A 13086-nucleotide genomic window follows, 5' to 3' on the forward strand; every position below is an offset into this window, starting at 1 on the left:
CATGGCCTGGCACAAGCGTCGTGGTGACGTCACCGCCACTTAGTGGCGAATGGCGGTTGTTGTTGTGTCTGTGTGTGTGTCTGTGTGTGTGTGTGTCTGTGTGTGCTTGTGTGTGTGTGTGTCTGTGTGTGTGTGTCTGTCTGTGTGTGTGTCTGTCTGTGTCTGTGTGTGTGTCTGTGTGTATGTGTGTGTTTGTGTGTGTGTGTCTGTGTGTGTGTCTGTGTGTGCTTGTGTGTGTGTGTGTGTCTGTCTGTGTGTGTCTGTCTGTGTGTGTCTGTCTGTGTGTCTGTGTGTGTGTCTGTGTGTATGTGTGTGTTTGTGTGTGTGTGTGTCTGTGTGTGTCTGTGTGTGTGTGTGTCTGTGTGTGTGTCTGTGTGTAGGTGTGTGTCTGTGTGTGTGTCTGTGTGTGTGTGTTTGTGTGTGTGTCTGTGTGTGTGTGGGTGTAGGTGTGTGTGTGTGTGTGTCTGTCTGTGTGTGTGTTTGTGTGTGTCTGTGTGTGTGTCTGTGTGTGTGTCTGTGTGTGTGTGTGTCTGTGTGTGTGTGTCTGTGTGTGTGTGTCTGTGTGTGTGTCTGTGTGTGTGTGTCTGTGTGTGTGTCTGTGTGTGTTTGTGTGTGTCTGTCTGTGTGTGTCTGTGTGTGTTTGTGTGTGTGTCTGTCTGTGTGTGGGTGTGTGTGTGTGTTTGTGTGTGTGTCTGTCTGTGGGTGTGTGTGTGTGTTTGTGTGTGTGTCTGTGTTTGTGTGTGTGTCTGTGTGTGTGTCTGTGTGTGTGTGGGTGTGTGTGTCTGTTTGTGTGTGTCTGTGTGTGTGTCTGTGTGTGTGTCTGTGTGTGTGTCTGTCTGTGTGTGTCTGTGTGTGTGTGTGTCTGTGTGTGTGTCTGTGTGTGTGTCTGTCTGTGTGTGTGTGTCTGTGTGTGTGTGTGTGTCTGTGTGTGTGTCTGTGTGTGTGTCTGTCTGTGTGTGTGTGTCTGTGTGTGTGTGTGTGTTTGTGTGTGTGTCTGTCTGTGTGTGTCTGTCTGTGTGTGTCTGTCTGTGTGTCTGTGTGTGTGTGTCTGTGTGTGTGTCTGTGTGTGTTTGTGTGTGTGTCTGTCTGTGTGTGTGTCTGTGTGTGTGTGTGTGTGTCTGTGTGTGTGTGTCTGTCTGTGTGTGTCTGTCTGTGTGTGTGTGTCTGTGTGTGTGTGTCTGTGTGTGTGTGTGTGTCTGTGTGTGTGTCTGTGTGTGTGTCTGTGTGTGTGTGTGTCTGTGTGTGTGTGTGTCTGTGTGTGTGTCTGTGTGTGTGTCTGTGTGTGTGTCTGTGTGTGTCTGTGTGTGTGTGTCTGTGTGTGTGTCTGTGTGTGTGTGTCTGTGTGTGTCAGTGTGTGTCTGTGTGTGTGTGTGTGTGTCTGTGTGTGTGTGTGTGTCTGTGTGTGTGTGTCTGTGTGTGTGTGTGTCTGTGTGTGTGTGTGTCTGTGTGTGTCTGTGTGTGTGTGTGTCTGTGTGTGTGTGTGTCTGTGTGTGTGTGTCTGTGTGTGTGTGTCTGTGTGTGTGTGTCTGTGTGTGTGTGTCTGTCTGTGTCTGTGTGTGTGTGTGTGTCTGTGTGTGTGTGTGTCTGTGTGTGTGTGTCTGTGTGTGTGTGTCTGTGTGTGTGTGTCTGTCTGTGTCTGTGTGTGTGTGGGTGTTTGTGTGTGTGTCTGTGTGTGTGTGTCTGTGTGTGTGTGTCTGTCTGTGTCTGTGTGTGTCTGTGTGTGTGTCTGTGTGTGTGTCTGTGTGTGTGTGTGTCTGTGTGTGTGTGTCTGTGTCTGTGTGTCTGTGTGTGTGTGTCTGTGTGTGTGTGTCTGTGTGTGTGTGTGTGGGTGTTTGTGTGTGTCTGTGTGTCTGTGTGGGTAGCGCTGTGCCGCGCTACGAACCCGACAGGGACCGGTCCTGGGCCTCCGCCCCTAGGTCGACTCAGCCTCAAATGAGTCACGCGGTGCGGTGGTGTCGTCATCATCGCCAGCACTGGGGGGGAGACAAAGGCGGCCGGGCGTGGCGCTGGCCCCCCACCCCCTCTGTTAGAGGCTACACGGGGGACCTTTGTCTGTGTCTATAGGTGCTGCTCGCTACTCACAGCACTTGCCCCTACAGCCTGTTAGAGGCTACACGGGGGATCTTTATCTGTGTGTCTGTAGGTGCTGCTCGCTACTCACAGCACTTGCCCCTACAGCCTGTTAGAGGCTACCTGGGGGTGGGGGTATATTTGCCTTTGTTTGATCAATAATCATGTAATAAACAAGATCGATAATAATCATAATCACGATGTTGTTGTTGGTGAGAGTCGTAGTCAAAGGCCGCGTGCCTGTGGTGGTGTCAACTACTGTGATCACCGCCACCACCACTACCACCATCACCACCACCGTCACCACAACCACCACAACCACTACCACCATCGCCACCACAACCACCACCGCCACCATCGCCACCACCACCATCACCACCACCGCCACCACAACCACTACCACCACTACCTCCACCATCACCACCGCCACCATCGCCACCACCACCATCACCGCCACCACAACCACTACCACCACTACTAGTACCACCACTACCTCCACCACAACCATCACCACTATCACCACCACTGCCACTGCTACCACCACCACCACGACCACCACCACTACCACTATCACCACCAACTAGCACTATCACCACCACTACCACCACCACTACTACCACTACCACTATCACCACCACTATCACCACCACTAGCACTATCACCACCACTACCACCACCACTACTACCACTACCACTATCACCACCACTATCACCACCACTAGCACTATCACCACCACTATCACCACCACTACCACTATCACCACCACTATCACCACCACTACCACCACCACTACTACCACTACTACTATCACCACCACTGCCACCACTACCACCACTATCACCACCACTACCACCACTACCACCACCAACAACAACCGCTATTCGCCGCTAAGTGGCGGTAACGTCACCACGACGCCTGTGCCAGGCTGGGTGCACCTTGAGGCCACCACGTGAAGTGTGGAACGCCGCTGGCAGGCGGAGGTCACGGGTCGAATGACTGAGATGACTGGCTGATGCACCACCTATGCCCCCTGCTGTGCCAACTTGCTGTGCTTTAGCCACCCGGCGCTCCGCTCGTTGTTGTGACCATCGCTCCTCCCACCACACTACACCCCCCACCACCACCACCACACCCCCACCCACCACCACCCCCCACCACACCCCCCACCACCACCACACCCCCGCCACACCCCCACCCCCCACCACCACCCCCACTCCCACCAGAGGTAACACAAAGCTAAAGGCGCCCCGTGTAGCCTTGCGCCGACTGTTTGGGGCAAGTGCTGTGAGCGGGCTCCTCTGACGAGCTGGGAGATGTTGACGACCTCGCCTGGTACGCAGGAGGTCGTGGGTTCCATCCCGGACCCTGACCTCGCCTGGTACGCAGGAGGTCGTGGGTTCCATCCCGGACCCTGACCTCGCCTGGTACGCAGGAGGTCGTGGGTTCCATCCCGGACCCTGACCTCGCCTGGTACGCAGGAGGTCGTGGGTTCCATCCAGGACCCTGACCACGCCTGGTACGCAGGAGGTCGTGGGTTCCATCCAGGACCCTGACCTCGCCTGGTACGCAGGAGGTCGTGGGTTCCATCCCGGACCCTGACCACGCCTGGTACGCAGGAGGTCGTGGGCTCCATCCAGGACCCTGACCTCGCCTGGTACGCAGGAGGTCGTGGGCTCCATCCAGGACCCTGACCACGCCTGGTACGCAGGAGGTCGTGGGTTCCATCCCGGACCCTGACCTCGCCTGGTACGCAGGAGGTCGTGGGTTCCATCCAGGACCCTGACCACGCCTGGTACGCAGGAGGTCGTGGGCTCCATCCAGGACCCTGACCTCGCCTGGTACGCAGGAGGTCGTGGGCTCCATCCAGGACCCTGACCACGCCTGGTACGCAGGAGGTCGTGGGCTCCATCCAGGACCCTGACCTCGCCTGGTACGCAGGAGGTCGTGGGCTCCATCCAGGACCCTGACCACGCCTGGTACGCAGGAGGTCGTGGGTTCCATCCAGGACCCTGACCACGCCTGCTGCTATTTGGAGTTTGCGTCTCTCTCATCATCATCACGGTGACACACACGTACACGTGTACATACACACGTGTATACACACACACACACGTGTACACACACACACGTGTATACACACACACACGTGTACACACACACACGTGTATATACACACACACACGTGTACACACACACACGTGTATATACACACACACGTGTACACACACACACGTGTATATACACACACACACGTGTACACACACACACGTGGACACACGTACACGCGGACACACACACGAGTACACACACACACGTGTACGTACACACGTGTACATACACGTGTGTACACACACACAGGTGTGTACACACATGTGTACACACACACACGTGTACACACGCACACGTGTACACACATTTGTGTGTACACACACGTGTACACACGTACAGGTGTGTACACACACACGTGTACACACGTACACGTGGACACACGTGTGTGTGTATACACACGTGTATACACACACACGTGTGTACACACACACACTGTGTACACACACACACGTGTACACACACACACTGTGTACACACACACACTGTGTACACACACACACACACTGTGTACACACACACACGTGTACACACACACGTCTACATACACACACGTGTACATACACACACGTGTGTACACACACACACAGCGAGTGACACGAGGCATGTCGACTCCCCAGTGCGACTCTTTATTGAGCGCGACGCTGGGGACTCATCCCACACCCATCTGGACAGCTCCCTCCAACCCCTCTCCAGGGTCATCATCAGCAGCAGCAGTGCATCACCGCTCACCAGGCTCATCAGCAGTGCCTCACCACCCGCTCACCATGGGTCATCATCAGCAGTGCCTCACCACCCGCTCACCAGAGTCATCATCAGCAGTGCCTCACCACCCGCTCACCAGAGTCATCATCAGCAGTGCATCACCGCTCCGCTCACCAGAGTCATCATCAGCAGTGCATCACCGCTCCGCTCACCAGAGTCATCATCAGCAGTGCATCACCGCTCCGCTCACCAGAGTCATCATCAGCAGTGCATCACCGCTCCGCTCACCAGAGTCATCATCAGCAGTGCATCACCGCTCCGCCTACCGTTTGGCGGTTCACATCTCGTCTAGGAACGAGCTTTCTAACATCCTCACCCCTACACACTCACCACCCCTACACACTCACCACCCCTACACACTCACCACCCCTACACACTCACCACCCCTACACACTCACCACCCCTACACACTCACCACCCCTACACACTCACCACCCCTACACACTCACCACCCCTACACACTCACCACCCCTACACACTCACCACCCCTACACACTCACCACCCCTACACACTCACCACCCCTACACACTCACCACCCCTACACACTCACCACCCCTACACACTCACCACCCCTACACACTCACCACCCCTACACACTCACCACCCCTACACACTCACCACCCCTACACACTCACCACCCCTACACACTCACCACCCCTACACACTCACCACCCCTACACACTCACCACCCCTACACACTCACCACCCCTACACACTCACCACCCCTACACACTCACCACCCCTACACACTCACCACCCCTACACACTCACCACCCCTACACACTCACCACCCCTACACACTCACCACCCCTACACACTCACCACCCCTACACACTCACCACCCCTACACACTCACCACCCCTACACACTCACCACCCCTACACACTCACCACCCCTACACACTCACCACCCCTACACACTCACCACCCCTACACACTCACCACCCCTACACACTCACCACCCCTACACACTCACCACCCCTACACACTCACCACCCCTACACACTCACCACCCCTACACACTCACCACCCCTACACACTCTATACCCAGAAACACTCAAAACGCCATCAGCCCAAAACACTGGGTGTCTCTGTGGGTCTCTGTCTCTATGATCTGTGGGTCTCTGTGGGTCTCTGTGGGTCTCTGTCTCTATGATCTGTGGGTCTCTGTGGGTCTCTGTGGGTCTCTGTGGGTCTCTGTGGGTCTCTGTGGGTCTCTGTGGGTCTCTGTGGGTCTCTGTGGGTCTCTGTGGGTCTCTGTGGGTCTCTGTGAGTCTCTGTGGGTCTCTGTGGGTCTCTGTGGGTCTCTGTGGGTCTCTGTCTCTATGATCTGTGGGTCTCTGTCTCTATGATCTGTGGGTCTCTGTGGGTCTCTGTGGGTCTCTGTGGGTCTCTGTGGGTCTCTGTGGGTCTCTGTGGGTCTCTGTGGGTCTCTGTGGGTCTCTGTGGGTCTCTGTGGGTCTCTGTGGGTCTCTGCATCTGTATGATCTGTCCACGTGGTGATGGTGATGAAGCCACTGCCACGTGGTTGAGCTGCTCTAGTTTGTGATGCCATCAGGGGCGTCGCTTCTGATTTAGAGCGACTACGACACAGGAGCTCAGCGGGGACTTACAGCTGCTGACAAATAAAAACATTATCCACAATCGAGTGTGCTTTTGGGTGAGATCGCGTAAATATATACATTGTGTTCAACACGATACCACCTACACAGCCAATTTGTAAGAGGTCGTCACATGAACAGAACGTGGCAATTCGTTACTAGTACAGCACTAACCGGTTGCTGTGTTGGAGAGTTAAACCCACTACAACATTTACAATTCGTTACTAGTACAGCACTAACCGGTTGCTGTGTGTTGCAGAGTTAAACCCACTACAACATTTACAATTCGTTACTAGTACAGCACTAACCGGTTGCTGTGTGTTGGAGAGTTAAACCCACTACTACATTTACAATTCGTTACTAGTACAGCACTAACCGGTTGCTGTATGTTGGAGAGTTAAACCCACTACAACATTAACAATTCGTTACTAGTACATCACTAACCGGTTGCTCTGTGTTGGAGAGTTAAACCCACTACTACATTTACAATTCGTTAAAAGTACAGCACTAACCGGTTGCTGTGTGTTGGAGAGTTAAACCCACTACAACATTTACAATTCGTTACTAATACAGCACTAACCGGTTGCTGTGAGTTGGAGAGTTAAACCCACTACAACATTTACAATTATAGTGTATGGTGGTGTAGCGTAGTGATGTAGTGTATAGTGTAGTTTACTAATACAGAACTGAACGGTTGTGTGTTGGACAATAAATCCACAACATTTACAGTAATAGTGTAGTGTATAGAAGTGTAGTGGTGTAGTGTATAGAAGTGTCGTGTGTAGTAGTGTAGTGTATAGTGTAGTGTATAGAAGTGTAGTGTATAGTGTAGTGTGTATAGTGTAGTGTGGTGTGTAGTGTATATAGTGTGTAGTGTATATAGTGTGTAGTGTATATAGTGTAGTGTATAGTGTAGTATACTAGTTCAGCATTACACCACCAGCAACATCGCTTCTCGAGTTCCCATGACGTTCCGCCAGTTAATTACAACAGCAGCCATCATCAGCATCATCACCATCAGCGCCATCATCATCATCACCATCAGCACCATGAGGATCATCAAGCGGGCAGCCACAGAGTTACGGAGAGATCCTCCTGCTGCTGCTGCTCCGCCTCCTGCTGCTGCTACTGCTGCTACTGCGTCGGTCTTGAATGGGCGCGGTGTGGGTGGTTGTGGTGGTACTGGATGTGTGAGGGTGGTGGTGGTGGATGTGTGAGGGTGGTGGTGGATGTGTGAGGGTGGTGGTGGATGTGTGAGGGTGGTGGTGGTGGATGTGTGAGGGTGGTGGTGGATGTGTGGGGGTGGTGGTGGTGGATGTGTGAGGGTGGTGGTGGATGTGTGAGGGTGGTGGTGGTGGATGTGTGAGGGTGGTGGTGGATGTGTGGGGGTGGTGGTGGTGGATGTGTGGGGGTGGTGGTGGTGGATGTGTGGGGGTGGTGGTGGATGTGTGGGGGTGGTGGTGGTGGATGTGTGAGGGTGGTGGTGGATGTGTGGGGGTGGTGGTGGATGTGTGAGGGTGGTGGTGGTGGATGTGTGAAGGTGGTGGTGGTGGATGTGTGAGGGTGGTGGATGTGTGAATGTGGTGGTGGTGGATGTGTGAGGGTGGTGGTGGTGGATGTGTGAGGGTGGTGGTGGTGGATGTGTGAAGGTGGTGGTGGTGGATGTGTGAGGGTGGTGGTGGTGGATGTGTGAGGGTGGTGGTGGTGGATGTGTGAGGGTGGTGGTGGTGGATGTGTGAAGGTGGTGGTGGTGGATGTGTGAGGGTGGTGGTGGTGGATGTGTGAGGGTGGTGGTGGTGGATGTGTGAGGGTGGTGGTGGATGTGTGAGGGTGGTGGTGGTGGATGTGTGAGGGTGGTGGTGGATGTGTGGGGGTGGTGGTGGTGGATGTGTGGGGGTGGTGGTGGATGTGTGGGGGTGGTGGTGGATGTGTGGGGGTGGTGGTGGTGGATGTGTGAGGGTGGTGGTGGATGTGTGAGGGTGGTGGTGGTGGATGTGTGGGGGTGGTGGTGGTGGATGTGTGGGGGTGGTGGTGGATGTGTGGGGGTGGTGGTGGTGGATATGTGGGGGTGGTGGTGGATGTGTGAAGGTGGTGGTGGTGGATGTGTGAGGGTGGTGGTGGTGGATGTGAGGGTGGTGGTGGTGGATGTGTGAGGGTGGTGGATGTGTGAAGGTGGTGGTGGTGGATGTGTGAGGGTGGTGGATGTGTGAAGGTGGTGGTGGTGGATGTGTGAGGGTGGTGGTGGTGGATGTGTGAGGGTGGTGGTGGTGGATGTGTGAGGGTGGTGGTGGTGGATGTGTGAGGGTGGTGGTGGTGGATGTGTGGTGGTGGTGGTGGATGTGAGGGTGGTGGTGGTGGATGTGTGGGGGTGGTGGTGGTGGATGTGAGGGTGGTGGTGGTGGATGTGTGAGGGTGGTGGTGGTGGATGTGTGAGGGTGGTGGTGGTGGATGTGTGAGGGTGGTGGTGGTGGATGTGTGAGGGTGGTGGTGGTGGATGTGTGAGGGTGGTGGTGGTGGATGTGTGAGGGTGGTGGTGGTGGATGTGTGGGGGTGGTGGTGGTGGATGTGTGAGGGTGGTGGTGGATGTGTGAAGGTGGTGGTGGATGTGTGAGGGTGGTGGTGGTGGATGTGTGAGGGTGGTGGTGGATGTGTGAGGGTGGTGGTGGATGTGTGAGGGTGGTGGTGGATGTGTGAGGGTGGTGGTGGTGGATGTGTGGGGGTGGTGGTGGTGGTGGATGTGTGGTGGTGGTGGTGGATGTGTGAGGGTGGTGGTGGATGTGTGGGGGTGGTGGTGGATGTGTGAGGGTGGTGGTGGATGTGTGAGGGTGGTGGTGGTGGTGGATGTGTGGGGGTGGTGGTGGATGTGTGGGGGTGGTGGTGGATGTGTGAGGGTGGTGGTGGAGGATGTGTGAGGGTGGTGGTGGTGGATGTGTGGGGGTGGTGGTGGATGTGTGGTGGTGGTGGTGGATGTGTGAGGGTGGTGGTGGATGTGTGGGGGTGGTGGTGGATGTGTGAGGGTGGTGGTGGATGTGTGAGGGTGGTGGTGGTGGTGGATGTGTGGGGGTGGTGGTGGATGTGTGGGGGTGGTGGTGGATGTGTGAGGGTGGTGGTGGAGGATGTGTGAGGGTGGTGGTGGTGGTGGATGTGTGGTGGTGGTGGTGGATGTGAGGGTGGTGGTGGTGGATGTGTGGGGGTGGTGGTGGTGGATGTGAGGGTGGTGGTGGTGGATGTGTGAGGGTGGTGGTGGATGTGAGGGTGGTGGTGGTGGATGTGTGAGGGTGGTGGTGGATGTGTGGTGGTGGTGGTGGATGTGAGGGTGGTGGTGGTGGATGTGTGGGGGTGGTGGTGGTGGATGTGAGGGTGGTGGTGGTGGATGTGTGAGGGTGGTGGTGGATGTGTGAGGGTGGTGGTGGATGTGTGAGGGTGGTGGTGGATGTGTGAGGGTGGTGGTGGATGTGAGGGTGGTGGTGGTGGATGTGTGAGGGTGGTGGTGGTGGATGTGTGAGGGTGGTGGTGGATGTGAGGGTGGTGGTGGATGTGAGGGTGGTGGTGGTGGATGTGAGGGTGGTGGTGGATGTGTGGGGGTGGTGGTGGTGGATGTGTGGGGGTGGTGGTGAAGTCGTCATTCTTGGGGGGGCGATGTTGGCCATGGGGGGGGGGGGTCCATGAGCAGGCGAGGGGAGACAGCGCCTCGACCCACACACGGCGGGGGCTGCGTGAACCCCCGACACACACCACTGACCCCCCCATGCCCCCCACTGACCCCCCATTGACCCCCCACTGACCCCGCCCCATGCCCCCCACTGACCCAGCCTCCCCCATGGCCCCCACTGACCCCGCCCCCCCCATGCCCCCCACTGACCCCACCCCCCTACATGGCCCCCACGCTGCCCAGGTTCACCTCCTGCTTGTACCTGCGCGTGAGTGCGCGCGCCAGCTGCGTCATCTCGTGCAGGGCCACGTGCAGGCCGGTCACGTGCAGGCGGAACCTCTGTTCCACATCATCATCATCACCACCATCATCATCAACCTCATCATCATCATCACCACCATCACCACCACCATCAATCTCCTGCGCCATGAGCACGTCCAGAGTCGTCTTCAATGGCAATCCTCCCACACTGGAGCCTCCATTCTGCTGCTGCTGCTGATTTACAGCAACGACGACATTGTTGTTGTTGTTGTTGACGACCTGTTGTTGTTGTTGGCGTTTCTGCTGCTGCTGCCTCTTCTTCTTGTCGCGATGCCCTCCGCCACCCGACGCGCCGCCGGTGCCCGCCGAGGGCGGCAGCGCCCCCCACTCGATCTGAGAGCGAACGCTCTTGAGCTGGGCGTACAGGGCGAACAAGTCGCGCTCGTCTGTCGACAACGACGAGGTGGCGGAGTCGCTCGCGTGCCGCGCCGGGAGGTCGCGCAGCAGGCTGGGCACCATCACAGTGCCGTCCATCTCGCCCACGGCCGACACGAAGCGCTCCATGGCCTCGAACAGAGACTGTCGCCTGTGCATCTCGGATCAGTTGCCGACGACACCACCGACACCGCCGCTCCCAGAAAGTTGCGTCGAAGTCGCTGGGATCCCCGTGGGCAGCAGCAGCAGCAGCAGCACGAGGAGGAGTCGCCGCTTGGGAGTGGCCCGCAAGTCGCCCCCGGTGGGAGTTGGTGCGGGGGAAGTCGCCCAATCAAAGTCGCCCCCACAAGTCGCTTTGGTGGGATTTCGTGCCGACGAGTCGCCCAATCAAAGTCGCCCCCACAAGTCGCTTTGGTGGGATTTCGTGCCGACGAGTCGCTTGAAAGTCGCCCCCACAAAGTCGCTTGGGTGGGATTTCGTGCCGACGAGTCGCTTTGAAAGTTGTCCACAAGTCGCTTTGGTGGGATTTCGTGCCGACGAGTCGCTTTGAAAGTCGTCCACAAGTCGCTTTGGTGGGATTTCGTGCGGATGAGTCGCTTGAAAGTCGCCCCCACAAGTCGCTTGGGTGGGATTTCGTGCCGACGAGTCGCTTGCAAGTCGCCCCCACAAGTCGCTTTGGTGGGATTTCGTGCGGATGAGTCGCTTTGAAAGTCGCCCACACAAGTCGCTTTGGTGGGATTTCGTGCGGACGAGTCGCTTTGAAAGTTGTCCACAAGTCGCTTTGGTGGGATTTCGTGCGGACGAGTCGCTTTGAAAGTCGCCCACACAAGTCGCTTTGGTGGGATTTCGTGCCGACGAGTCGCTTTGAAAGTTGCCCACAAGTCGCTTTGGTGGGATTTCGTGCGGATGAGTCGCTTGAAAGTCGCCCACACAAGTCGCTTTGGTGGGATTTCGTGCGGACGAGTCGCCCAATCAAAGTCGCCCCCACAAAGTCGCTTTGGTGGGATTTTGTGCGGACGAGTCGCTTTGAAAGTTGCCCGGAAGTCGCTTTGGTGGGCGTTGCTTGGACGCGAAGTCGGTCTTGAAAGTTGCCTGAAGTTCGTTGTCCGGGAGTTGCTCGCAGGTTTTGCTGCTGGCGAGAGAGTAAACCAGACTCCACACGCAGTCGCCTTGCTCACAACTGTTGCGGAAGTCGCCTGTACGAGTCGCCTGTGGAAGTCGCCTGTACGAGTCGCCTGTACGAGTCGCCTGTACGAGTCGCCTGTACGAGTCGCCACTGACAGTCGCCTGTACGAGTCGCCTGTACGAGTCGCCACTGACAGTCGCCTGTACGAGTCGCCACTGACAGTCGCCTGTACGAGTCGCCACTGACAGTCGCCTGCGGAAGTCGCCACTGACAGTCGCCTCCGGAAGTCGCCACTGACAGTCGCCTGTACGAGTCGCCACTGACAGTCGCCTGTACGAGTCGCCACTGACAGTCGCCTCCGGAAGTCGCCACTGACAGTCGCCTGTACGAGTCGCCACTGACAGTCGCCTGTACGAGTCGCCACTGACAGTCGCCTGTGGAAGTCGCCACTGACAGTCGCCTGTGCGAGTCGCTACTGACAGTCGCCTGTACGAGTCGCCACTGACAGTCGCCTGTACGAGTCGCTACTGACAGTCGCCTGTACGAGTCGCCACTGACAGTCGCCTGTACGAGTCGCCACTGACAGTCGCCTGTACAAGTCGCCACTGACAGTCGCCTGTGCGGAAGTCGCCACTGACAGTCGCCTGTACGAGTCGCCACTGACAGTCGCCACTGACAGTCGCCTGTCCGAGTCGCCACTGACAGTCGCCGTCCACGCTTATTAATGGGCCGACTACAGCCACCGCCCTGCTATTTATACCCCCGCGGTTGCCCCTGGCAACGAAGGGCGGGGTGCGGTGGGGGGGTGTGGGGCTCTTCCCCCCCCGTTGCTTCCGGCAAGGGTGGGGGGCTACTCGAGGTCATTGACACGTCGGAGGGGGGGAAGGCGCAGCGCGAAGGCGCCATCCCATTGGTGGAGCTGCGGATTATGGGGGGAGGGGGCACAACGAACCCCTCGGCGACGGACCAATGGAAGCACGCCAAGCGGTGCGCGCGCGAGCCCGGCGCCACCCTCACGCGTACAGCCCCGCCCCCCAGCCCCGAACTCCCTCACACACCCAGCCCCGCC

The 13086-nt window shown here is 57.0% G+C and overlaps 1 protein-coding gene across 1 annotated transcript; it reads right to left on the bottom strand.

The window, feature by feature from the left end:
• Positions 1-10401: 10401 nt before the first annotated feature.
• LOC142908098 (mid1-interacting protein 1-B-like) lies at positions 10402-12817 on the bottom strand. Its single transcript, XM_076058307.1, has one exon. It carries the CDS (start codon positions 11048-11050, stop codon positions 10415-10417), a length of 636 nt encoding a protein of 211 aa, XP_075914422.1. The 5' UTR covers positions 11051-12817; the 3' UTR covers positions 10402-10414.
• Between the last annotated feature and the right edge of the window lie 269 nt (positions 12818-13086).

Source organism: Petromyzon marinus (genome assembly GCF_048934315.1).
Source record: "Petromyzon marinus isolate PM22_M1 ecotype Great Lakes invasive population chromosome 70 unlocalized genomic scaffold, UKy_Petmar_22M1.pri1.0 chr70_unloc.2, whole genome shotgun sequence".
In the NCBI taxonomy this organism is placed as follows: Eukaryota; Metazoa; Chordata; class Hyperoartia; order Petromyzontiformes; family Petromyzontidae; genus Petromyzon; species Petromyzon marinus.

Bases quoted from the DNA above. Each gene is read 5' to 3' on its own strand.
- LOC142908098 (XM_076058307.1), bottom strand. From the start codon at position 11,050: ATGCACAGGCGACAGTCTCTGTTCGAGGCCATGGAGCGCTTCGTGTCG.